This window comes from Cyprinodon tularosa, unplaced genomic scaffold, assembly GCF_016077235.1.
Source record: "Cyprinodon tularosa strain WSP-4 unplaced genomic scaffold, ASM1607723v1 ctg953, whole genome shotgun sequence".
NCBI classification, from domain to species: domain Eukaryota; kingdom Metazoa; phylum Chordata; class Actinopteri; order Cyprinodontiformes; family Cyprinodontidae; genus Cyprinodon; species Cyprinodon tularosa.
The window spans coordinates 243,288-269,410 of NW_024039733.1; the positions used below are offsets into that span (position 1 = coordinate 243,288).

General features: G+C 53.8%; 1 protein-coding gene across 1 annotated transcript in view; it reads left to right on the forward strand.

Moving 5' to 3' along the window:
* The window catches only part of arfgef2 (ADP-ribosylation factor guanine nucleotide-exchange factor 2 (brefeldin A-inhibited)), a 56,363-nt gene that overhangs the window by 2,384 nt on the left and 27,856 nt on the right, over nucleotides 1–26,123 (forward strand). The window contains exons 2-17 of the mRNA XM_038275328.1: nucleotides 4,267–4,297; nucleotides 9,375–9,498; nucleotides 10,061–10,207; nucleotides 10,653–10,832; nucleotides 13,897–14,158; nucleotides 14,242–14,361; nucleotides 14,440–14,567; nucleotides 15,122–15,255; nucleotides 22,386–22,620; nucleotides 22,710–22,809; nucleotides 23,810–23,949; nucleotides 24,027–24,135; nucleotides 24,212–24,398; nucleotides 25,047–25,158; nucleotides 25,236–25,441; nucleotides 25,522–25,606. Coding sequence (XP_038131256.1) covers nucleotides 4,267–4,297; nucleotides 9,375–9,498; nucleotides 10,061–10,207; nucleotides 10,653–10,832; nucleotides 13,897–14,158; nucleotides 14,242–14,361; nucleotides 14,440–14,567; nucleotides 15,122–15,255; nucleotides 22,386–22,620; nucleotides 22,710–22,809; nucleotides 23,810–23,949; nucleotides 24,027–24,135; nucleotides 24,212–24,398; nucleotides 25,047–25,158; nucleotides 25,236–25,441; nucleotides 25,522–25,606 — 2,300 coding nt within the window. The remainder of the gene's footprint in view (nucleotides 1–4,266; nucleotides 4,298–9,374; nucleotides 9,499–10,060; nucleotides 10,208–10,652; nucleotides 10,833–13,896; nucleotides 14,159–14,241; nucleotides 14,362–14,439; nucleotides 14,568–15,121; nucleotides 15,256–22,385; nucleotides 22,621–22,709; nucleotides 22,810–23,809; nucleotides 23,950–24,026; nucleotides 24,136–24,211; nucleotides 24,399–25,046; nucleotides 25,159–25,235; nucleotides 25,442–25,521; nucleotides 25,607–26,123) is intronic.

The window sequence follows — 26,123 nt, forward strand, 5'->3', positions numbered from 1 at the left end:
TTGCTAGATCCGCCCCTGAGCCCAAACCCCCTTTATTGAAGCAGCTGGGCGGTGTGGGGAGGTTTTCAATCCTTCACAGGGCCTGTCTGAGTGTGAATGTCATGTGAACAGATGACTGGATGTCAGAAATCTCCCAGTGGTTCCATCAGGTTATTTTCTGGTTGATTTATGTTTGGATCTGTGAGAATCTCTGTCTGATTTCTCACTGCAGCAATAAGAAAGGTTTGAATGGATTAAGATTCAGTCACTGTTACCACTATGGGCGGACAGACTGTGGATGTGTTGGTGAGCTGGTTTCTGTCCATCAGGATTGTGGTGGAACCATGGCTGCATGTTAGATCAGCTCTGTTTCCCCTCCAACATCTTCAGCATGTTGGAGGGGAAACTTGCTACAGGGCTGCATGTTAGCTCTGTGTGGGATTATTTCTATATAGAAAATCTAAAGCAGCTTCTGTAGATCCAGCCAGGCGCTGCATTGATCCATCCGTACATCAGGAGCTGCCTGATGTGAAACCAGGAAGCTGGAATCAAACCCACGATGCTTCAGCTTCTAAAAGACTAGACTAGCCTCTGACAGCGGTGTCAAAACTTCACACATTTGATACTTAAAGGGGAACGCCGTTTTTTCGATTGGTCCCTTGATTTTCCGTTATTCCATCATGTTCTACTCACCCATATGAGTTTAGTGTCATTTGGAGCCGTTCTGAAGATATTCCGTTAGGTTATATCCAGTAACGTCTTCCTATGGGCAACGACTTGAAGGCACAAACTAAACTGTTCATCATTTATTCTTTATGGTACGCCAGCATTCAGAACATGGAGGCCAATCACTAGCCCCCAGACATCCGCCATTAGATTTTTATATTTATATCTTTTAAAAACGAAGCGGTGCGTGTATGACGTCATCCGCGCGGCGGACTGTAGTAGTGACAGGCAGCCCGGGCCACAGGCGGCTACGCTCTACCCCTTCTATTCATTCTAGCTCATCTGAATGGTTCATCTGAGCCAGATCATCTGTGGTAGCAGCACTAGACATCTTCCAGGCATGTGAGGAAAACTAGCAGCAGTTCAGCTACAGGATGGATGAACGGTAGCCGCGGATGAAAGAAATAGAAATAGAATATATATAATATATGAAATAGAATTGAAGGAAAGAAGCAGACGGGTGGATGTGGAGCTCTGACTAGAGCTGTGAGGTCCTCAGGTCCTCCACTGTCATTCTGGAGGAATTAGATGAAGAGCTTCATCTAACCGTCTGCATAGAGATGCTGTTTTTAAATCAGATGCTTTCCGTTACTATAGCGACCATGATAACACTCCCACTGTTCCTCAGACTGGAACTATGGAGGTCATCATCCTCGGTGCCTTTAGTGAAGCCAGTTCACTGCAGAAACCATCTAGAAATAAAGTTTTTTTTACCCTTAATTTGATTATGTGCATAAGATGATTTGCCAATGGAATGAGATTTTTTTATTCTTAGAATAAGATAATTAGATGATATGCACTTGAAATAAAACTTTCTTATTTAAAAATGTCTTGTTCCATTGGTAAAGTTATACTTAGACAGATTTATTTTCTCATTTTGTAAAAATGAGTTTAAACAAAAATAATTTTTTTAAAACAACTCTAGATAATTTCATTTTTTTTAAGTGCAGCCATGAAAAACAGTGATAAATACATAAAAAAGTAATATAAATGTATGACTGTTTATTTACAGTTCTAAAATATAATCTTTTATAAATACAATAATCCATTTTATCCATCAGTTGATCAGTGTGATGGCGGTGGGGAAGAAGCTGCTGCAGAACCTGCTGGTCCTGCATTGAATGCTGTGAAGCCTCTTCCCAGAGGGCAGCAGGGAGAACAGTCCATGGTGGGGGGGTGAGGGGTCATTGATGATGTCACGGGTGCGGGACACGCAGCGCTGGGATGAAATGTCTTTAATGGAGGGAAGAGGAGCCCCCATGATCCTCTCTGCTGTTCTCACCTTCTTCCAGTCTGAGGCGCTGCAGCCTCCACACCACACAGTGAGACAGCTGCTCAGAACGCTCTCTATGGGGGGGAGGATGGGGGGGCAGGAAGTCCAAGCGCTTCTGGGCCCTTTGGACCAGTGAGGTGGTGTTTCCAGTCCAGGTGAGGGTGTCTGTGATGAATGACCACCTCTACAGCTGAGCTGTTGATGAGCAGTGGAGCGTGGTTAGGACGCTTCTTCCTGAAGTCCACCATGATCTCCTTGGTCTTCTCCACCTTCAGGATCAGGCTGTTATCTCTGCTCCACCAGCTGCTCCACCTCCTCTCTGTAGTCCAGATCGTTGTCGTCTCTGATGAGGCCCACCGCCGTGGTGTCGTCTGCAAACCTCACCATGTGATCGGTGGTGAACCTGGGGACGCAGTCGTGTGTCATCAGGGTGAACGGCAGGGGGCTCAGGACGCAGCCCTGAGGGGAGGGGCTTAGACCGATGACATCAGAGGTCCGACCCGGACTGACAGGTCTGTTGGTGAGGAAGTCTAGCAGCCAATAGTTTCATCGGCTGAAGCCGCCATGTTCTTTAGACTGAACTGTCGCGCTTCTCGTTGCGTCACACCTCAACCCGCCTCAAAGCCAACGCTGATTGGACGTTCGTTTGGTGAACGGCTCCAAATTTTCTTCAACGGAGAGTCTCCAGACTGATTAGCGAGTGAAACCTTGAAAGCTCGCGAGATCAGGATGGTCTCACCAGGCTAGGGAGTCAGAGCGACAGGCCGCTAATCATTGAGGGAGGCGACCTGAGGCGTCTTTGGGACTGGAATAATGGAGGCAGACTGGAAGCATGCTGGCACTATGGATCGGTCCAGCCAGGTGTTAAAGATGTCTGTGAGGACACCAGCCAGCTGATCTGACCACTCCTTATACACCTGCCCAGGTATTTTGTGGGGGCCGTCCTTGGAGTGACTCTCCTCAGTTTTCCTCAAACAGAAAGTGTCTCACTTTCCTCCTCAGTTCAAGATAAAACTTATTTAGATAAACCATGTCTTGCAGTGTTCCTGTTGCTTTTCTTTCTCTCTGGTTTTTCAAAGCTTAGTCTTTATTTGCAGAGCAGTTACTGCATCTTTCATTTCCTCCATGACTTTGCAGTTTTTAAAGTCCTCGTCATCTTTCATGGTTCGCATCAGACGGGTTTGCATGAACAGATCATATCAAAGTTTTCTTCCAGTCTCAGACCAACCGCTCCAGTAAACTAAGTCCCATAGTTGGACTGTTTTAAATCTAAAGGTGGGGGCGACGCTAACAGGTTTTAATGGCATCACATTCTCCCCCCCCTGAACCCTGCTGTGCTGCCAGCGTGTCTCTCTGCTCGCGCTCAGGTTAGCGGTTCATTTCTCTCAGTGACATCCTAGAGCTCTGCACCCTCATCAGGTTGAGCGCCGTAAAACATTCATCACTTCATGCGGGGATCAGAGACTCTGAGAGCAGAACGCCATGACTCACACTTTCCTGGTTGCTGCTGAACGCTGTCCCACTGTGATTGGGACATTTCTGGTGTGTGTTGCACAAAATGATTTCCTCAGCTGGGGGGGGGGGGGGGACATCAGAAGGAAGTGTGCTCTGAATCCTCATCAGTTTGGCCTATTAGATACTGGGGATGCGGTGGGTTCATGGGGCTGGCTGGGTCCGATCTGCACTGAGGGCTGGCTGAGAACTGACAGGCCCAAAAACGTCTTATGGTCAATCCTAAACAAACCCACAGGAAAATGAACGCGCAGCATCCATATTGTCCAAATAAATCACTGAGCAGAGAGCAGCTTTGCAGCTAATAGAGCTTTGCACATCTTTACACATTAAGGTCTGAACACAGCGGTTCGTACCACTTTTAATCTGTGTCCCGGCGCCCTGCCATCATTACAGGAAGGAAAAGTCAGAAAATGTCTTCTGCTGAAAATTTTAGCAAGCAGTAAAATTAAGGTGAGCGGATTTTGTCCAGGAGCAACTTTGAGCGGCGGCTCCGTTTGCATGCTCTGATCGTGAAACTTTTCAAATCCAAAACCCATGCCAATGCTCACCCCTAGTTAAAATATCATTATAAGACAAAGGGGCCATGACCCCACCCCACCCCCCCAAGATTCCCTAACCCTGGATCCTTAATGAAGAGGAGCTGATGAGCTGAGATGATGGGAGGAGAGAAAAGCCGGGTATCCTGGGCTCCTACCGTGGCGTGCTGTCAGGCTGGAAATGACCCTCAGATGATTCTTCTCATTTGTTTATCTCTGTCTGTCTCTCTGTTACAGATGAAATCAAGGAGGAGTTGGAACGACAGAAGTAAGTATCCTGCTGACACGCTGCAGATGTTTGCTTCCTGCTGAGCAGCAGCCACAGAGCCGAGGAGACCTGAAGCCGCTCGGTAGCAGCTCAGCCATTGCTTTACTGCAGTATCTGCAGACGGCCTGCAGGTTACCGCCTGCAGCAGGTTACCGCCTGCAGCAGGTTACCGCCTGATGCAGGTTACCGCCTGATGCAGGTTACCGCCTGCCGCAGGTTACCGCCTGCCGCAGGTTACCGCCTGATGCAGGTTACCGCCTGCAGCAGGTTACCGCCTGCAGCAGGTTACCGCCTGATGCAGGTTACCGCCTGCCGCAGGTTACCGCCTGCCGCAGGTTACCGCCTGATGCAGGTTACCGCCTGATGCAGGTTACCGCCTGCAGCAGGTTACCGCCTGATGCAGGTTACCGCCTGCCGCAGGTTACCGCCTGCCGCAGGTTACCGCCTGATGCAGGTTACCGCCTGCCGCAGGTTACCGCCTGATGCAGGTTACCGCCTGCCGCAGGTTACCGCCTGCCGCAGGTTACCGCCTGATGCAGGTTACCGCCTGCAGCAGGTTACCGCCTGCCGCAGGTTACCGCCTGATGGAGGTTACCGCCTGATGCAGGTTACCGCCTGATGCAGGTTACCGCCTGATGGAGGTTACCGCCTGCCGCAGGTTACCGCCTGCCGCAGGTTACCGCCTGATGCAGGTTACCGCCTGCCGCAGGTTACCGCCTGCAGCAGGTTACCGCCTGCCGCAGGTTACCGCCTGATGCAGGTTACCGCCTGCCGCAGGTTACCGCCTGCCGCAGGTTACCGCCTGATGGAGGTTACCGCCTGATGCAGGTTACCGCCTGATGCAGGTTACCGCCTGATGCAGGTTACCGCCCTGATGGAGGTTACCGCCTTCAGCAGGTTACCGCCTGATGCAGGTTACCGCCTGCCAGCAGGTTACCGCCTGCAGCAGGTTACCGCCTGCCGCAGGTTACCGCCACAGCAGGTTACCGCCAGCCGCAGGTTACCTCCCTGCCGCAGGTTACCGCCCTGCCTGCAGGTTACCGCTGACCGCTGCCGCAGGTTACCCGCCTGCAAGCAGGTTACCGCCTGCCGCAGGTTACCGCCTGCATGCAGGTTACCGCCTGCCTGCAAGGTTACAGCCTGCCCTGCAGGTTACCGCCTGATGCAGGTTACCGCCCTGCCGCAGGTTACGCCTGCCGGTCCCCGCCTGCAGCAGGTTACCGCCTGCCGCAGGTTACCGCCTGCCGCAAGGTTAACGCCTGACCCATGCGCAGGTTACCGCCCCCTGACCGGCAGGTTACCGCCTGCCGCAGGTTACCGCCTTGCAGCAGGGTTACCCGCCTGCTGCAGGTTACCGCCTGATGCAGGTTACCGCCTGATGCAGGTTACCGCCTGCCGCAGGTTACCGCCTGCAGCAGGTTACCGGACCTCCTGATGCAGGTTACCGCCTGCCGCAGGTTACCGCCTGCAGCAGGTTACCGCCTGTCGCAGGTTACCGCCTGTCGCAGGTTACCGCCTGCCGCAGGTTACCGCCTGCCGCAGGTTACCGCCTGATGCAGGTTACCGCCTGCCGCAGGTTACCGCCTGATGCAGGTTACCGCCTGCCGCAGGTTACCGCCTGCCGCAGGTTACCGCCTGATGCAGGTTACCGCCTGCCGCAGGTTACCGCCTGATGCAGGTTACCGCCTGATGCAGGTTACCGCCTGCCGCAGGTTACCGCCTGATGCAGGTTACCGCCTGCCGCAGGTTACCGCCTGATGCAGGTTACCGCCTGCCGCAGGTTACCGCCTGCCGCAGGTTACCGCCTGCAGCAGGTTACCGCCTGCAGCAGGTTACCGCCTGCAGCAGGTTACCGCCTGCCGCAGGTTACCGCCTGTCGCAGGTTACCGCCTGCCGCAGGTTGCCGCCTGCCGCAGGTTGCCGCCTGCCGCAGGTTGCCGCCTGCCGCAGGTTACCGCCTGCCGCAGGTTACCGCCTGATGCAGGTTACCGCCTGATGCAGGTTACCGCCTGATGCAGGTTACCGCCTGATGCAGGTTACCGCCTGCCGCAGGTTACCGCCTGCCGCAGGTTACCGCCTGCCGCAGGTTACCGCCTGATGCAGGTTACCGCCTGCCGCAGGTTACCGCCTGCCGCAGGTTACCGCCTGTCGCAGGTTACCGCCTGTCGCAGGTTACCGCCTGCCGCAGGTTACCGCCTGCCGCAGGTTACCGCCTGCCGCAGGTTACCGCCTGCCGCAGGTTACCGCCTGATGCAGGTTACCGCCTGATGCAGGTTACCGCCTGATGCAGGTTACCGCCTGATGCAGGTTACCGCCTGCCGCAGGTTACCGCCTGCCGCAGGTTACCGCCTGCAGCAGGTTACCGCCTGCCGCAGGTTACCGCCTGTCGCAGGTTACCGCCTGATGCAGGTTACCGCCTGCCGCAGGTTGCCGCCTGCCGCAGGTTGCCGCCTGCCGCAGGTTGCCGCCTGCCGCAGGTTGCCGCCTGACGCAGGTTACCGCCTGACGCAGGTTACCGCCTGACGCAGGTTACCGCCTGCCGCTGGTTACCGCCTGCCGCTGGTTACCGCCTGCCGCTGGTTACCGCCTGCTGCTGGTTACCGCCTGACGCAGGTTACCGCCTGCCGCAGGTTACCGCCTGCCGCAGGTTACCGCCTGCCGCAGGTTACCGCCTGCCGCAGGTTACCGCCTGATGCAGGTTACCGCCTGATGCAGGTTACCGCCTGCCTGCAGGTTACCGCCTGCCTGCAGGTTACCGCCTGATGCAGGTTACCGCCTGATGCAGGTTACCGCCTGCCGCAGGTTACCGCCTGCCGCAGGTTACCGCCTGCCGCTGGTTACCGCCTGCCGCTGGTTACCGCCTGATGCAGGTTACCGCCTGCTGCTGGTTACCGCCTGATGCAGGTTACCGCCTGCTGCTGAAGATAAACTAGTTAAACATTAAGTCTGATAAGCTTGGAAACATAAACCTCAATAATCTGAAAAGCAGCAGCGTAATATCAGGTTAATATCTTTTAAAGGTCCTCAGTCAAATACATTTCCAGCCAATAGGAGCAGACCTTATTACCTTTGAACATTAAAAAATCTGGATGTTTTGATGGAAAAACATTAATGTCAGTAATAAGAAGAAACGCCAACTTACCCGAACATATTTAGAAAAATAACAAAAGTGCTTCTAGAAGAAATTCAATAAAAACTCTCTGAGTGAAAGAAACACATTTAATTTTTTGGTCCAATATAACCTTAGAGGCATTAATGCTGATACTGGCACTGACAGTTTCTACTTTATACACCTACATGTAACTGTTAACTAGGCTGTAACTTTTCAACTAGCTTTCAACCTTTCTTTCCTTAATGTTTTAACACCAACCTCCTCTTTTTGAAGTGATCCTCGCCTGTTTTAGCGTACCCAAATGGAAAAGCAAATAACTGAGGAACTGTGAGCTCTAATTACAAATAGTTTGAGTAAAACAGCCTCAGCTGCAGCAGTTAAACTGTTTATTTTTTATTCTTCAACAATAATAGGTCTTTTTTGAACAGCAGTAATAAAGACATGCTTGAGAATAGAGAATAGTCATGTCTCATCCATTTGATCTCCATCATGTCCATGCAGAAGGTTTCAGACCTGTAACGGGTCCAGATCTGTAACGGGTCCAGATCTGTAACGGTTCCAGAGCTGTGACGGTTCCAGAGCTGTGACGGTTCCAGGGCTGTAACGGTTTCAGATCTGTAACGGTTTCAGACCTGTAACGGTTTCAGACCTGTAACGTTTCAGACCTGTAACGGGTCCAGATCTGTAACGGTTCCAGAGCTGTGACGGTTCCAGAGCTTTGACGGTTCCAGGGCTTTAACGGTTTCAGACCTGTAACGGTTTCAGACCTGTAACGGTTCCAGAGCTGTAACGGTTTCAGACCTGTAACGGTTTCAGACCTGTAACGGTTTCAGACCTGTAACGTTTCAGACCTGTAACGGGTCCAGATCTGTAACGGTTCCAGAGCTGTGACGGTTCCAGAGCTGTGACGGTTCCAGGGCTTTAACGGTTTCAGACCTGTAACGGTTTCAGACCTGTAACGGTTCCAGAGCTGTAACGGTTCTAGAGCTGTGACGGTTCCAGAGCTGTGACGGTTCCAGAGCTGTAACGGGTCCAGACCTGTAACGGTTCTAGAGCTGTGACGGTTCCAGAGCTGTGACGGTTCCAGAGCTGTAACGGGTCCAGATCTGTAACGGTTCCAGAGCTGTGACGGTTCCAGAGCTGTGACGGTTCCAGGGCTTTAACGGTTTCAGACCTGTAACGGTTTCAGACCTGTAACGGTTTCAGACCTGTAACGGTTCCAGAGGTGTAACGGTTCCAGAGCTGTAACGGTTTCAGACCTGTAACGGTTCCATAGCTGTAACGGTTCCAGAGCTGTAACGGTTCTAGAGCTGTGACGGTTCCAGAGCTGTGACGGTTCCAGAGCTGTAACGGGTCCAGACCTGTAACGGTTCCAGAGCTGTAACGGTTCCACACTGTGGGGCTTTAGTGTCACAGCGTCTCATAACCTCTACTGATGGACCATTTAAGTTCTTTTACTCGACTGTTTGACCCATAGAATAACACTGAAGCATTCTGATGGTCACAGAACATTTACGCAGCAAGTATTTCCCACTTTTATCAGAATCACTGTGTATATATCAAAGTGTAACATTTATAAATCTACAATAAAATAAAAATCTATAGAAAATATTGAAACTGCTGCTTTTCAAGCTAAAATAAGCTCCAGTGCCTTTTCTGAACTGCAACATCACCTTAGAGGCATTAATGCTGATAGTGGCACTGATATTTTTTAGTTTAACTTTACTTTTTACCTTTTTTCTTGACTTGTCAACCTTTTTTCTTCAGCTTAATTTCCAGTAGGTAATCTATCATTCAGGTCTCATCTAATTGGTCAAATGCTAAAATCAGATGTGCAGCCATGTAGCAGGATCTCTGCTCTATGGCTTCTAGACCTCACTGAGGGGGGTTGGTAATGCGTAATGCAGTTGTTAAAACACACTAAGTTGCCGTGTAAAGGCTTAAAGGCAGCTGTGTCTCTTCCAGGGACGGCACCGTCGTTCCCCCCAAAGCCAACTACGTGGAAGCTGATAAATATGTGCTGCCCTTCGAGCTGGCGTGTCAGTCCAAGTCGCCCCGGATCGTCAGCACCTCGTTGGACTGTCTGCAGGTGGGTTTCCTCTCTCTGGTGTTGCTCTATGTAGTGAGCGCCGTCTGTTTGCTCTCGTTGGTCTTACCCATGGCCCTCCGCTGTCAGCGGAGGAATAAGGAGGCGAATCTGTTTCAGTAGAACAGCCTGCATGCTGGCCAGACTGTAGTGCTGCTGCTTTGCAGCGTGAAGGTTGTGGGTTTGATTCCCAGACTGGTTTATTTCTGCTAGAGTTCTGCATGTTCTCCATGTGCAGCCATGGGTTCTCTCTGGATACTCTGGCTTCCTGAGACACGACCATTAGGTGGACTAGTTACTCTAAAATGACCTTAGGTGTGCGTCATGTTTCAGCTACAGCACCTCTCACACCTTGACGATTTAGACCAGCGGCGCAGAAAAATAAGCGTATAGCAGCGTTTAGGAGATTCTGGGACGGTGGGAATACGTCGGCTAAATGGCGAGCTGTGACAGCGGCCTAACCTGCGGTTTTAGAATGAAACATTGATCACGGCGTCAAACTGCAGATCTGGGATCATCAGCAACTCAGACCCTGAATCTTCCTCTGCTGCCCTCCCCTCTGTAGAAGCTGATAGCATACGGTCACATCACCGGCAACGCCCCCGACAGCAAAACGCCGGGTAAGAGGCTCATCGACCGGCTGGTGGAAACCATCTGCAACTGCTTCCAGGGTCCACAGACGGACGAGGGAGTCCAGCTCCAGATCATCAAGGTAGGAGCAGCTGCTTCTATGTCCGGGGAAGGTTCCCTGGGAGATGTTCTCTTTAACAGAACCTGGAAGCTTTTGGTCAGAGGAAGCTTTTGATGCTGCACGGATCAATCAGACATGGCTGCTGCTGTTTAGCTCTTTGTCTGAAAGCAGGCGTGTTTCTGATAAACTGGTGCAGCCTGAACCTCTCCATCATCTATCTGAGGATCTGTGGAGATCATTCAGGCCGTCCTTGGCTCTGCAACCAACCTGATTGTTAGAACTGGATGCTGATGTTCTGCAGTCTTCTCTGTTTATGTTAGATGCAGACCTGAGAGTAGATCCACCATATAGCGGTGAACTGATGCAGTAGTGAAGCTGAAGGGGAAGTGGAGCGGTGACTCAGCAGGGCAGCGTGCTCTGAACACATCCTGTCTGCTAACGTTTTCTTCCTGTGGCGTCTGTCCAGGCTCTGCTGACAGCAGTGACCTCCCCGCACATAGAGATCCACGAGGGCACGGTGCTGCTCACCGTCAGGACCTGTTACAACATCTACCTGGCCAGCCGCAACCTCATCAACCAGACCACAGCCAAGGCCACCCTCACTCAGATGCTCAATGTCATCTTCACGCGCATGGAGACCCAGGCTGTTAGTGCAACTCCTCACTGTAACGAAGATGATTGGCTCTGGACTCATTATTCATTCAGACGACCCTAAAATAACCTCAGATGGTCTCTCAGTATCTGGTACAGGAGTCATTACGCCTCCATTGGCTGCAGTGGGGTGATCAGTGGGTCAGTTACAGGTCGGATCCAGGAGGGTTACGGGTCAGATCCAGGAGGGTTACAGGTCAGATCCAGGAGGGTTACGGGTCAGATCCAGGAGGGTTACAGGTCGGATCCAGGAGGGTTACAGGTCAGATCCAGGAGGGTTAAGGTCAGATCCAGGAGGGTTACAGGTCGGATCCAGGAGGGTTACAGGTCAGATCCAGGAGGGTTACGGGTCAGATCCAGGAGGGTTACAGGTCGGATCCAGGAGGGTTACGGGTCAGATCCAGGAGGGTTACAGGTCAGATCCAGGAGGGTTACGGGTCAGATCCAGGAGGGTTACAGGTCGGATCCAGGAGGGTTACAGGTCAGATCCAGGAGGGTTACAGGTCGGATCCAGGAGGGTTACAGGTCAGATCCAGGAGGGTTAAGGTCAGATCCAGGAGGGTTACAGGTCGGATCCAGGAGGGTTACAGGTCAGATCCAGGAGGGTTAAGGTCGGATCCAGGAGGGTTACGGGTCAGATCCAGGAGGGTTACAGGTCAGATCCAGGAGGGTTACGGGTCAGATCCAGGAGGGTTACAGGTCGGATCCAGGAGGGTTACAGGTCAGATCCAGGAGGGTTAAGGTCGGATCCAGGAGGGTTACGGGTCAGATCCAGGAGGGTTAAGGTCGGATCCAGGAGGGTTAAGGTCGGATCCAGGAGGGTTATGGTCGGATCCAGGAGGGTTACGGGTCAGATCCAGGAGGGTTACGGGTCAGATCCAGGAGGGTTACAGGTCAGATCCTGGAGGGTTACAGGTCAGATCCAGGAGGGTTACAGGTCGGATCCAGGAGGGTTACAGGTCAGATCCAGGAGGGTTAAGGTCGGATCCAGGAGGGTTACGGGTCAGATCCAGGAGGGTTAAGGTCGGATCCAGGAGGGTTACAGGTCAGATCCAGGAGGGTTACAGGTCAGATCCAGGAGGGTTAAGGTCGGATCCAGGAGGGTTAAGGTCGGATCCAGGAGGGTTACAGGTCAGTTACAGGAGGGTTACAGGTCAGATCCAGGAGGGTTACGGGTCAGATCCAGGAGGGTTAAGGTCGGATCCAGGAGGGTTACAGGTCAGTTACAGGAGGGTTACAGGTCAGATCCAGGAGGGTTACAGGTCAGATCCAGGAGGGTTAAGGTCAGTTACAGGAGGGTTACGGGTCAGTTACAGGAGGGTTACAGGTCAGATCCAGGAGGGTTACGGGTCAGATCCAGGAGGGTTAAGGTCGGATCCAGGAGGGTTACAGGTCAGTTACAGGAGGGTTACAGGTCAGATCCAGGAGGGTTACAGGTCAGATCCAGGAGGGTTACCAGTCAGATCCAGGAGGGTTAAGGTCAGATCCAGGAGGGTTACGGGTCAGGTCCAGGAGGGTTACGGGTCAGATCCAGGAGGGTAACAGGTCAGGTCCAGGATGGTTACAGGTCAGATCCAGGAGGGTTTACAGGTCAGATCCTGGATGGTTACAGGTCAGTTACAGGAGGGTTACGGGTCAGATGCTGGATGGTTACAGGTCAGGTCCAGGAGGGTTACAGGTCAGGTCCAGGATGGTTACAGGTCAGATCCAGGAGGGTTACAGGTCAGATCCTGGATGGTTACAGGTCAGTTACAGGAGGGTTACAGGTCAGATCCTGGATGGTTACAGGTCAGTTACAGGAGGGTTACGGGTCAGATGCTGGATGGTTACAGGTCAGGTCCAGGAGGGTTACAGGTCAGATCCTGGATGGTTACAGGTCAGATCCAGGAGGGTTACAGGTCAGGTCCAGGATGGTTACAGGTCAGATCCAGGAGGGTTACAGGTCAGATCCTGGATGGTTACAGGTCAGTTACAGGAGGGTTACGGGTCAGATGCTGGATGGTTACAGGTCAGATCCTGGATGGTTACAGGTCAGATCCAGGAGGGTTACAGGTCAGGTCCAGGATGGTTACAGGTCAGATCCAGGAGGGTTAAGGTCGGATCCAGGAGGGTTGAGGTCGGATCCAGGAGGGTTACAGGTCAGTTACAGGAGGGTTACAGGTCAGATCCAGGAGGGTTACGGGTCAGATCCAGGAGGGTTAAGGTCGGATCCTGGAGGGTTACAGGTCAGATCCAGGAGGGTTACCAGTCGGATCCAGGAGGGTTACCAGTCGGATCCAGGAGGGTTACGGGTCAGATCCAGGAGGGTTACGGGTCAGTTACAGGAGGGTTAAGGTCGGATCCAGGAGCGTTAAGGTCGGATCCAGGAGGGTTACAGGTCGGATCCAGGAGGGTAACGGGTCAGTTACAGGAGGGCTAAGGTCGGATCAAGGAGGGTTACAGGTCAGATCCTGGATGGTTACAGGTCAGATCCTGGATGGTTACAGGTCAGTTACAGGAGGGTTACGGGTTAGATCCAGGAGGGTTACGGGTCAGATCGAGGAGGGTTACGGCTGAGATCCAGGAGGGTTACGGGTCATGTCCAGGAGGGTTACGGGTCATGTCCAGGAGGGTTAAGGTCGGATCCAGGAGCGTTAAGGTCGGATCCAGGAGGGTTACAGGTCGGATCCAGGAGGGTAACGGGTCAGTTACAGGAGGGCTAAGGTCGGATCAAGGAGGGTTACAGGTCAGATCCTGGATGGTTACAGGTCAGATCCTGGATGGTTACAGGTCAGTTACAGGAGGGTTACGGGTTAGATCCAGGAGGGTTACGGGTTAGATCCAGGAGGGTTACGGGTTAGATCCAGGAGGGTTACGGGTCAGATCGAGGAGGGTTACGGCTGAGATCCAGGAGGGTTACGGGTCATGTCCAGGAGGGTTACGGGTCATGTCCAGGAGGGTTACGGGTCAGATCCAGGAGGGTTACAGATCAGATCCTAGTTAGATCCAACCAGGTTCCATCCACGATCGGTTTGTGGTGATGCCACACTCCTCTTATAATCCTCCTCTGGTGTCCACAGGCCCTGGAGGCCCAGGAGCAGGAGAAGCAGCAGCTACGTCTGCCCCATCAGAACCCGTCCCCGAACCCAGGCGGAAGGAGGACTCCTACCCCAGAGCCTCAGAGCTCTCCATCCCCTAGAGTCAGAACTCCAGACCTCACCATCAGCAGCGACGCCGCTCGCTCTACAGCCCCACCGCCAGGCGCTGAGTTGGACCAGGACACGCACTCTGTTAATGGAGAACCTGAAGATGGAGGCTCTGAACAGGTCACACCGTCTAGAGGTTAGTCTGATAGGAGGTTTGAAATAAAAATGTGAGATTAGACATGTGGAGTGGGCACTTCTGATGAAACTAACTTTGATCAGATTCAGTGTTTGAGGATGAAGCTGTAGAGAAGCATCCCATAGCAGCGGAGGAAGGCACCGGCTCAAACCTGGAAGAGTTGGCGGAGGGCGAGGGAGAGCCGGAGACCCACGGTGGAGAAGGTTCGGCTTACCTTCAGTGTTTCTCCTCAAGTGTTTACTGTTAGTAGATGAGGGGATTAGAGGATGTCTCTGTTTCAGGTGTTGATCGCCCAGGTTCCTCTGCTTCTGATCAGACGGAGGTAGCTCCCCCTAGAGGCAGAACCGAGGCTCAGCAGATGAACGGCATCATTGAGGACCGCTCCTCCATTTCCTCTGCTGACATCCTGGTGGGAAAACTGCTTGGTTTTCATTCAGAAAATTAATTTAGTTTAGGCTGTTAGTTTTATTGTAAAATATTATTTCTAAAGAAGGAAAAGGAAATACTATGTAAGAAGCTCAGCTTAAACTGAGACTATTTTCAGTAGAGACAGATCTTTAGTTAAAGGGGAACGCTGTTCTTTACATTGGTCCCTTGATTTTCCGTTATTCCATCATGTTCTACTCTCCCATATGAGTTTAGTGTCATTTGGAGCCGTTCTGAAGATATTCCGTTAGGTTATATCCAGTAACGTCTTCCTATGGGCAACGACTTGAAGGCACAAACTAAACTGTTCATCATTTATTCTTTATGGTACGCCAGCATTCAGAACATGGAGGCCAATGGAATATCTTCAGAACGGCTCCAAATGACACTAAACTCATATGGGAACATGATGGAATAACGGAAAATCAAGGGACCAATGTAAAGAAACGGTGTTCCCCTTTAAATCTGTTAATGTAGGAGCTTTCCTAGTCCAGGTTTGTTCCCTAAAATCAGATGGATGCTGTTTCTTTGTCTCAGGATGCTGAGGCTCTGCAGGGACCCAACAATGCAGCTCGCTTCTCTCACATCCTGCAGAAAGATGCCTTTCTGGTGTTCCGCTCTCTGTGCAAACTCTCCATGAAGCCACTGGCCGATGGACCTCCTGACCACAAGTGTGTATTTGTCATTTCTCTTCCCATCACATCATTTTAGTTGGACGATGCTTTACCTGTTAGACATTAATCAATCTTTGTATCGTTTTACTGACACAAATCAATGGTTTAGGGTTAAATGTGATGAAGCAACTTGAAGAAGAGTTTAATGTTGAACTGGGATGAAAGAAAACATCCAAGATTTTTTTCATTAAATTTCTATCATTCTGACTTGAATTAGATATAAGTCAGCCTTGCAGTGACCCAGCTAGTGAAACCTGCATGTCTATAATCTCAGGATAATCCCAGCTGCTCTGTAATCCAGCTGGGATTAGATAGTTAGTTCAGCCTTTGGGGAAGGAAGCAGCTCCTTTCCTATCCCGTTTGCTTTAACCCATTAAGGGGGGGGTTTTCTGGCCAACCTGGAAAAAGGGGGCTGGGAACGGCGTGCTGTGGGGAACAAGGTGGTGGCAACGTCATGCTGTGGGGAACAAGGTGGTGGCAGCATCATGCTGTGGGGAACAGGGGGCTGGCAGCATCATGCTGTGGGGAACAGGTGTGGCAGCGTCATGCTGTGGGGAACAGGTGTGGCAGAATCATGCTGTGGGGAACAAGGTGGTGGCAGCATCATGCTGTGGGGAACAGGTGTGGCAGCATCATGCTGTGGGGAACAGGTGTGGCAGAATCATGCTGTGGGGAACAAGGTGGTGGCAGCATCATGCTGTGGGGAACAGGTGTGGCAGAATCATGCTGTGGGGAACAGGGGGGGTGGCAGCGTCATGCTGTGGGGAACAGGTGTGGCAGCGTCATGCTGTGGGGAACAGGTGTGGCAGCGTCATGCTGTGGGGAACAGGTGTGGCAGAATCATGCTGTGGGGAACAGGTGTGGCAGCATCATGCTGTGGGGAACAGGTGTGGCAGCGTCATGCTGTGGGGAACAGGTGTGGCAGAATCATGCTGTGGGGAACAAGGTGGTGGCAGCGTCATGCTGTGGGGAACAGGTGTGGCAGAATCATGCTGTGGGGAACAGGTGTGGCAGCGTCATGCTGTGGGGAACAGGGGGCTGGCAGCATCATGCTGTGGGGAACAGGTGTGGCAGCGTCATGCTGTGGGGAACAGGTGTGGCAGAATCATGCTGTGGGGAACAGGGGGGTGGCAGCGTCATGCTGTGGGGAACAGGGGGGTGGCAGCATCATGCTGTGGGGAACAGGGGGCTGGCAGCATCATGCTGTGGGGAACAGGTGTGGCAGCGTCATGCTGTGGGGAACAGGTGTGGCAGAATCATGCTGTGGGGAACAAGGTGGTGGCAGCATCATGCTGTGGGGAACAGGTGTGGCAGCATCATGCTGTGGGGAACAGGTGTGGCAGAATCATGCTGTGGGGAACAAGGTGGTGGCAGCATCATGCTGTGGGGAACAGGTGTGGCAGAATCATGCTGTGGGGAACAGGGGGGTGGCAGCGTCATGCTGTGGGGAACAGGTGTGGCAGCGTCATGCTGTGGGGAACAGGTGTGGCAGCGTCATGCTGTGGGGAACAGGTGTGGCAGCGTCATGCTGTGGGGAACAGGTGTGGCAGCATCATGCTGTGGGGAACAGGTGTGGCAGAATCATGCTGTGGGGAACAGGTGTGGCAGCATCATGCTGTGGGGAACAGGTGTGGCAGCGTCATGCTGTGGGGAACAGGTGTGGCAGCGTCATGCTGTGGGGAACAAGGTGCTGGCAGCATCATGCTGTGGGGAACAGGTGTGGCAGCGTCATGCTGTGGGGAACAGGTGTGGCAGCGTCATGCTGTGGGGAACAGGTGTGGCAGCGTCATGCTGTGGGGAACAGGTGTGGCAGCATCATGCTGTGGGGAACAGGTGTGGCAGAATCATGCTGTGGGGAACAAGGTGGTGGCAGCATCATGCTGTGGGGAACAGGTGTGGCAGCGTCATGCTGTGGGGAACAGGTGTGGCAGCGTCATGCTGTGGGGAACAAGGTGCTGGCAGCATCATGCTGTGGGGAACAGGTGTGGCAGAATCATGCTGTGGGGAACAGGGGGGTGGCAGAATCATGCTGTGGGGAACAGGTGTGGCAGAATCATGCTGTGGGGAACAGGTGTGGCAGCGTCATGCTGTGGGGAACAGGTGTGGCAGAATCATGCTGTGGGGAACAGGTGTGGCAGCGTCATGCTGTGGGGAACAAGGTGCTGGCAGAATCATGCTGTGGGGAACAGGTGTGGCAGAATCATGCTGTGGGGAACAGGTGTGGCAGCATCATGCTGTGGGGAACAGGTGTGGCAGAATCATGCTGTGGGGAACAAGGTGGTGGCAGCATCATGCTGTGGGGAACAGGTGTGGCAGCGTCATGCTGTGGGGAACAGGGGGGTGGCAGCGTCATGCTGTGGGGAACAGGTGTGGCAGAATCATGCTGTGGGGAACAGGTGTGGCAGCATCATGCTGTGGGGAACAGGTGTGGCAGAATCATGCTGTGGGGAACAAGGTGTGGCAGCGTCATGCTGTGGGGAACAGGTGTGGCAGAATCATGCTGTGGGGAACAGGGGGTGGCAGCGTCATGCTGTGGGGAACAGGTGGTGGCAGCTCATGCTGTGGGGAACAGGGGCTGGCAGCATCATGCTGTGGGGAACAGGTGTGGCAGCGTCATGCTGTGGGGAACAGGTGTGGCAGAATCATGCTGTGGGGAACAAGGTGGTGGCAGCATCATGCTGTGGGGAACAGGTGTGGCAGCATCATGCTGTGGGGAACAGGTGTGGCAGAATCATGCTGTGGGGAACAAGGTGGTGGCAGCATCATGCTGTGGGGAACAGGTGTGGCAGAATCATGCTGTGGGGAACAGGGGGTGGCAGCGTCATGCTGTGGGGAACAGGTGTGGCAGCGTCATGCTGTGGGGAACAGGTGTGGCAGCGTCATGCTGTGGGGAACAGGTGTGGCAGAATCATGCTGTGGGGAACAAGGTGGTGGCAGCATCATGCTGTGGGGAACAGGTGTGGCAGCATCATGCTGTGGGGAACAGGGGTGGCAGCATCATGCTGTGGGGAACAGGTGTGGCAGCGTCATGCTGTGGGGAACAAGGTGGTGGCAGCGTCATGCTGTGGGGAACAGGTGTGGCAGAATCATGCTGTGGGGAACAGGTGTGGCAGCATCATGCTGTGGGGAACAGGGTGTGGCAGCATCATGCTGTGGGGAACAGGTGTGGCAGAATCATGCTGTGGGGAACAGGTGTGGCAGCATCATGCTGTGGGGAACAGGTGTGGCAGAATCATGCTGTGGGGAACAGGGGGTGGCAGCGTCATGCTGTGGGGAACAGGTGTGGCAGCGTCATGCTGTGGGGAACAGGTGTGGCAGCGTCATGCTGTGGGAACAGGTGTGGCAGCGTCATGCTGTGGGGAACAGGTGTGGCAGAATCATGCTGTGGGGAACAGGGTGTGGCAGCATCATGCTGTGGGGAACAGGTGTGGCAGAATCATGCTGTGGGGAACAAGGTGGTGGCAGCATCATGCTGTGGGGAACAGGTGTGGCAGAATCATGCTGTGGGGAACAGGGGGGTGGCAGCGTCATGCTGTGGGGAACAGGTGTGGCAGCGTCATGCTGTGGGGAACAGGTGTGGCAGCGTCATGCTGTGGGGAACAGGTGTGGCAGCATCATGCTGTGGGGAACAGGTGTGGCAGAATCATGCTGTGGGGAACAGGTGTGGCAGCATCATGCTGTGGGGAACAGGTGTGGCAGAATCATGCTGTGGGGAACAAGGTGGTGGCAGCATCATGCTGTGGGGAACAGGTGTGGCAGAATCATGCTGTGGGGAACAGGGGGGTGGCAGCGTCATGCTGTGGGGAACAGGTGTGGCAGCGTCATGCTGTGGGGAACAGGGGGGTGGCAGCGTCATGCTGTGGGGAACAGGGGGGTGGCAGCATCATGCTGTGGGGAACAGGTGTGGCAGCGTCATGCTGTGGGGAACAGGTGGCTGGCAGCATCATGCTGTGGGGAACAGGGGGGTGGCAGCATCATGCTGTGGGGAACAGGTGTGGCAGCGTCATGCTGTGGGGAACAAGGTGGTGGCAGCATCATGCTGTGGGGAACAGGGGGGTGGCAGCATCATGCTGTGGGGAACAGGTGTGGCAGCGTCATGCTGTGGGGAACAGGTGTGGCAGAATCATGCTGTGGGGAACAAGGTGGTGGCAGCGTCATGCTGTGGGGAACAGGTGTGGCAGAATCATGCTGTGGGGAACAGGTGTGGCAGCGTCATGCTGTGGGGAACAGGGGGCTGGCAGCATCATGCTGTGGGGAACAGGGGGCTGGCAGCATCATGCTGTGGGGAACAGGTGTGGCAGCGTCATGCTGTGGGGAACAGGTGTGGCAGCGTCATGCTGTGGGGAACAAGGTGGTGGCAGCATCATGCTGTGGGGAACAGGTGTGGCAGAATCATGCTGTGGGGAACAGGGGGCTGGCAGCATCATGCTGTGGGGAACAGGTGGCTGGCAGCATCATGCTGTGGGGAACAGGGGGCTGGCAGCATCATGCTGTGGGGAACAGGTGTGGCAGCGTCATGCTGTGGGGAACAGGGGGGTGGCAGCGTCATGCTGTGGGGAACAGGTGTGGCAGAATCATGCTGTGGGGAACAAGGTGGTGGCAGCATCATGCTGTGGGGAACAGGGGGCTGGCAGCATCATGCTGTGGGGAACAGGTGTGGCAGCGTCATGCTGTGGGGAACAGGTGTGGCAGAATCATGCTGTGGGGAACAGGGGGGTGGCAGCATCATGCTGTGGGGAACAGGTGTGGCAGCGTCATGCTGTGGGGAACAGGTGTGACAGAATCATGCTGTGGGGAACAGGGGGGTGGCAGCGTCATGCTGTGGGGAACAGGGGGGTGGCAGCATCATGCTGTGGGGAACAGGTGTGGCAGCGTCATGCTGTGGGGAACAGGGGGGTGGCAGCGTCATGCTGTGGGGAACAGGTGTGGCAGAATCATGCTGTGGGGAACAAGGTGGTGGCAGCATCATGCTGTGGGGAACAGGTGTGGCAGCGTCATGCTGTGGGGAACAGGTGTGGCAGAATCATGCTGTGGGGAACAAGGTGGTGGCAGCGTCATGCTGTGGGGAACAGGTGTGGCAGAATCATGCTGTGGGGAACAGGTGTGGCAGCGTCATGCTGTGGGGAACAGGGGGCTGGCAGCATCATGCTGTGGGGAACAGGTGTGGCAGCGTCATGCTGTGGGGAACAGGTGTGGCAGAATCATGCTGTGGGGAACAGGGGGGTGGCAGCGTCATGCTGTGGGGAACAGGGGGGTGGCAGCGTCATGCTGTGGGGAACAGGGGGCTGGCAGCATCATGCTGTGGGGAACAGGTGTGGCAGAATCATGCTGTGGGGAACAGGTGTGGCAGAATCATGCTGTGGGGAACAGGGGGGTGGCAGCGTCATGCTGTGGGGAACAGGTGTGGCAGCGTCATGCTGTGGGGAACAGGGGGGTGGCAGCGTCATGCTGTGGGGAACAGGTGTGGCAGAATCATGCTGTGGGGAACAAGGTGGTGGCAGCATCATGCTGTGGGGAACAGGTGTGGCAGCGTCATGCTGTGGGGAACAGGTGTGGCAGAATCATGCTGTGGGGAACAGGGGGGTGGCAGCGTCATACTGTGGGGAACAGGTGTGGCAGCGTCATGCTGTGGGGAACAGGGGGGTGGCAGCGTCATACTGTGGGGAACAGGTGTGGCAGCGTCATACTGTGGGGAACAGGTGTGGCAGCGTCATGCTGTGGGGAACAGGTGTGGCAGAATCATGCTGTGGGGAACAGGGGGGTGGCAGCGTCATACTGTGGGGAACAGGTGTGGCAGCGTCATGCTGTGGGGAACAGGGGGGTGGCAGCGTCATACTGTGGGGAACAGGTGTGGCAGCGTCATGCTGTGGGGAACAGGTGTGGCAGAATCATGCTGTGGGGAACAGGGGGGTGGCAGCGTCATGCTTTGGGGAACAGGGGGGTGGCAGCGTCATGCTGTGGGGAACAGGTGTGGCAGAATCATGCTGTGGGGAACAGGGGGGTGGCAGCGTCATGCTGTGGGGAACAGGTGTGGCAGAATCATGCTGTGGGGAACAGGGGGGTGGCAGCGTCATGCTGTGGGGAACAGGGGGGTGGCAGCGTCATGCTGTGGGGAACAGGTGTGGCAGAATCATGCTGTGGGGAACAGGGGGGTGGCAGCGTCATGCTGTGGGGAACAGGTGTGGCAGAATCATGCTGTGGGGAACAGGGGGGTGGCAGCGTCATGCTGTGGGGAACAGGTGTGGCAGAATCATGCTGTGGGGAACAGGGGGGTGGCAGCGTCATGCTGTGGGGAACAGGGGGGTGGCAGCGTCATGCTGTGGGGAACAGGTGTGGCAGAATCATGCTGTGGGGAACAGGGGGGTGGCAGCGTCATGCTGTGGGGAACAGGTGTGGCAGAATCATGCTGTGGGGAACAGGGGGGTGGCAGCGTCATGCTGTGGGGAACAGGGGGGTGGCAGCATGATGTCTTGGGATCTTCAGCAGGGTCAGATTCGGTTGGTTGAGCTAAACACAGAATGACGCAGGAGGAGAACTGGATTGAGGATCCAGAATAGTTCAAACTGGGCTGAGGGTCATTTGGCCTAATCAAAGTCTAGAAGCCAGAACCTGACTCTGTTGTTCCCAGTCCACCTGTGTTCCCAGTCCACCTGTGTTCACAGTCCACCTGTGTTCCCAGTCCACCTGTGTTCCCAGTCCACCTGTGTTCACAGTCCACCTGTGTTCCCAGTCCACCTCAGCTTTTCTCTTTGTGCTTTAGGAGTGTGTTTGTTGGCCTTAGCAGTAGTGTGGTTCTGGGGACTGACCCAGATGAAACGGGCTAGAGCCGTCCAGGATCGGACTGGTCCCTCATGTGGATAACCGTGATCGGTCGTCCTTTCACGCACTCCTGAGTCTGTTTGCTATCAGGTTCTTTTTTCCACCGTGGAGTCACTTCACCTCGGCTCTGAGCCTCTTTGTTCTTGCTGCCGTCTCCCTTCCAGACGTGGTTCTGGTTACCGTAACCTCAGACCTCACAGCAGCCTGTAGAACAACTACCCCCCCCAATATGTCACAGATTTCCTGATCCGTACCGTCAGCCTGCTGTGTGGTTCTTTAGCTGAAGCAAAATGTGTTTTTGTCTGCAGATCCCATGAGCTGCGCTCTAAAATCGTCTCCCTGCAGCTGCTGCTCTCCGTGCTGCAGGGGGCTGGCCCGGTCTTTCGTACCCATGAGATGTTTGTAAACGCCATCAAGCAGTACCTGTGTGTGGCTTTGTCTAAAAACGGCGTCTCCTCCGTGCCTGAGGTGTTCGAGCTCTCGCTAGCTATCTTCCTAACTCTGCTATCCCACTTCAAGGTCCACCTGAAGATGCAGATTGAGGTACAAAGACCTTCTCATCTCTCCTCGTTTGGCAGCCATGCTGCTCGGTCCTGGTGGTCCATGCTGACTCTTTACTTTTTCCATTTTAGGTTTTTTTTCGGGAGATCTTTCTCACCATCTTGGAGACATCAACCAGCTCCTTCGAGCACAAGTGGATGGTTATTCAGACCCTGACCCGCATCTGTGCAGGTAAAAACTTGACCAAACACCTCCTGATTAGGATGAACACATCAGCTCCTCTGCTTCAGTTTGGTAAGAGGGAAGCAGAATTTCCTTGAGACCGAAGTTAGCTATTAACACCACTAACGACCCTGCTAACATTAGCAGTGAGGTTAGTAGCGTCTGTAGCAACATTAGCAGCATTTATAGCAACGTTAAAAGCATTGATGGCGACGTTGGCAGCGTCTTTGGTGGCGTTAACAACGTCGTTGGTAATGGCAGCAGCATTGTTAGAGCCGTTAGCAGAATCCATAGTAATTTTAGCTTTGTCAATAGCGACCTTAGCAATGCTGTTAGTAATGTTGGCGTTGTGACGTAAGCGGCATCGTTGGTGACGTAAGCGGCATCGTTGGTGACGTAAGCGGCATCGTTGGTGACGTAAGCGGCATCGTTGGTGACGTAAGCGGCGTCGTTGGTGACGTTAGCGTCGTCGGGGATGTTAGCAGCATCGTCGGGGACGTTAGCAGCGTCGTTGGTGACGGTAGCAGCGTCGTCGGTGATGTTAGCAGCGTCGTCTTTGACGTTAGCAGCGTCGTCTTTGACGTTAGCAGCGTCGTCGGTGACGTTAGCAGCGTCGTCGGTGACGTTAGCAGCGTCGTCTTTGACGTTAGCAGCGTCGTCTTTGACGTTAGCAGCGTCGTCTTTGACGTTAGCAGCGTCATTTGTGATGTTAGCAGCGTCGTCGGTGATGTTAGCAGCGTCGTCGGTGATGTTAGCAGCGTCGTCTTTGACGTTAGCAGCGTCGTCGGTGACGTTAGCAGCGTCGTCGGTGACGTTAGCAGCGTCGTCGCTGATGTTAGCAGTGTCGTCGGTGATGTTAGCAGCGTCGATAGGTTAGGTTCTGGTCCGTTGGGGTGGGTGTGGTGGTTTTGGGGAGATGGGGGTCAGTAGATCTGTCTCCAGAAGGAGCTGGAGGTTTGCTGCCCTGGTTCCATTGGGTCACCATGTCCTCCTCTGCGTTGCTCCTCAGATGCCCAGTGTGTGGTGGACATATATGTGAACTATGACTGCGACCTGAACGCCGCCAACATCTTTGAGCGTCTGGTCAACGACCTGTCTAAGATCGCTCAGGGCCGCAGCGGCCAGGAGCTGGGGATGACTCCTCTGCAGGTACTTGTCCTCTTTCCCTGGGACCGGATGTCCTCATCCAGAGGCGGGAGTGACCCGGATCTCTGGTTTTCCTGCAGGAGCTGAGCCTACGTAAGAAGGGGCTGGAGTGTCTGGTGTCCATTCTCAAATGTATGGTGGAGTGGAGCAAAGACATGTACGTGAATCCGAACCTTCAGGCCAACCTGGGTGAGTCCTCCTTAAATCCCAGGACAGCATACTGGGGGCGAGGAACGCGCCAGTTATGTCGGGTGTTTGTCTTCAGGTCAGGAGCATCAACCAGACTCTGAGGGAGGAGAGCTGAAGCTCCCAGAGCAGACGACGGGACGGCGAGACAGCATCAGCTCGCTGGACTCCAACTACTCCAGCATGGCGGCGTCTCAGGCCGACCACCCAGAGCAGTATGAGGTGATCAAGCAGCAGAAGGACATCATCGAGCACGGCATCGAACTGTGAGCACACTCCCTCTGCTACTGAGCAACACTCTGACCAGTTCAACCAGTTCCTGTATCATTCCATAGTTTAATACGTTTCATCAAACATTTGATTTTTCAAAGCAGAGCTTCTCTGAGTTTATCTGCCATTGCCCCATTTCCATTACCCTCTGAAAAATCCGTCCCGAGCTCAGTTCCTTACCACCGTTTACACGCCATGCTAGCACGGTTCCTCGCCTCCTAGTGGCGATCTACATAGTGGCGCCCATAGCATTCAGGAAGTTTGCAGAGAGTCAGACGAAGGAAGCAGCCTTTGGTGAATTTACTTGACTTTTGGGAAAAGGGTACGACAAGCGATCGTCCAATCAGGGCTTCCAGACGCAGGAAACAACGACAGACGCTGAGGTTCATCACACTGCTCAGCAGAATCATTACTGGAACCAGTGTTCCATTTACAAAATGTGATCTTTGCAACAGTAATGGAACAACAGTTAAACCCTCAAGTTAACCTTTACAGCTGAGTGTATCAACTAGTTCTGACTAATTGATCAACGTCTCCCTGCTGCTCTGTCACATTGTTGTTTGTGGTTGAAACTCAGAAAAATGCAGAACAGTTTTGTAGACGTGATGCATCTGGACAGGAGGATCCAATCATTTTCTCTGCAGGTTCAACAAGAAGCCCAAGCGTGGGATCCAGTACCTGCAGGACCAGGGCATGCTGGGATCCTCGGCGGAGGACATCGCCCAGTTCCTGCACCAGGAGGACCGACTGGACACAGTGAGTGCTCCGTCAACCTGAACCGTGCCCTGAAGGGTGTCTGTCGGTCTGCTGACGGCTCGCTGTGCTCCTGACAGACGCAGGTGGGCGAGTTCCTGGGGGAGAACACCAAGTTCAACAAAGAGGTGATGTACTGCTACGTGGACCAGCTGGACTTCTGTGGGCGGGACTTTGTTTCCGCTCTGAGGATTTTCCTGGAAGGCTTCAGGCTGCCGGGGGAGGCCCAGAAGATCGACAGGCTCATGGAGAAGTTTGCTGCACGCTACCTGGAATGTAACCAAGGGTAGGAGAACTGGTGAAGTCTGGGGGGAGGGGACGGTGGGACTTGATGCTCCAACCATGAACCATGTTTGTTCTTTCCAGGCAAACCCTGTTTGCCAGCGCAGACACTGCTTATGTTCTGGCATATTCCATCATCATGCTGACCACTGACCTGCACAGTCCTCAGGTAGGACCTGCTCCTCTTCCTGAAGTCCAGGAGGGTCTTAATGGGGATGAATCCGTCGTGTTATTTTGTGCCAGTATAGCTGTGGTTCTGATGTTTCCCCCAGCAGTTCGCCCACTAATTAACCTCCTTAGAAGATTCCTTCCTGAAGAACCAGATCCTCGTGTTTTCAGGCCCGGTACCTAACGATGATACCGACCCGGTCATTACTGCGGTTGAACCCGGTACCTAACGATGGTACCGACCCGGTCATCACTGCGGTTGAACCCGGTGCCTAACGGTGGTACCGACCCGGTCATTACTGCGGTTGAACCCGGTACCTAACGATGGTACCGACCCGGTCATTACTGTCAAAGTCAAAGTCAAAAGTCAAAAAGCCTTTATTGTCATTATATTCTGTGACAAATACAATGAGATTTGGGACTTCCATAACAGCTACCGTGAAATAAAAATAAAATAAAAATATATAAAAAATATATAGATATATTAAAAGGAAAGGAAATGTAAACAGTTACAAAAA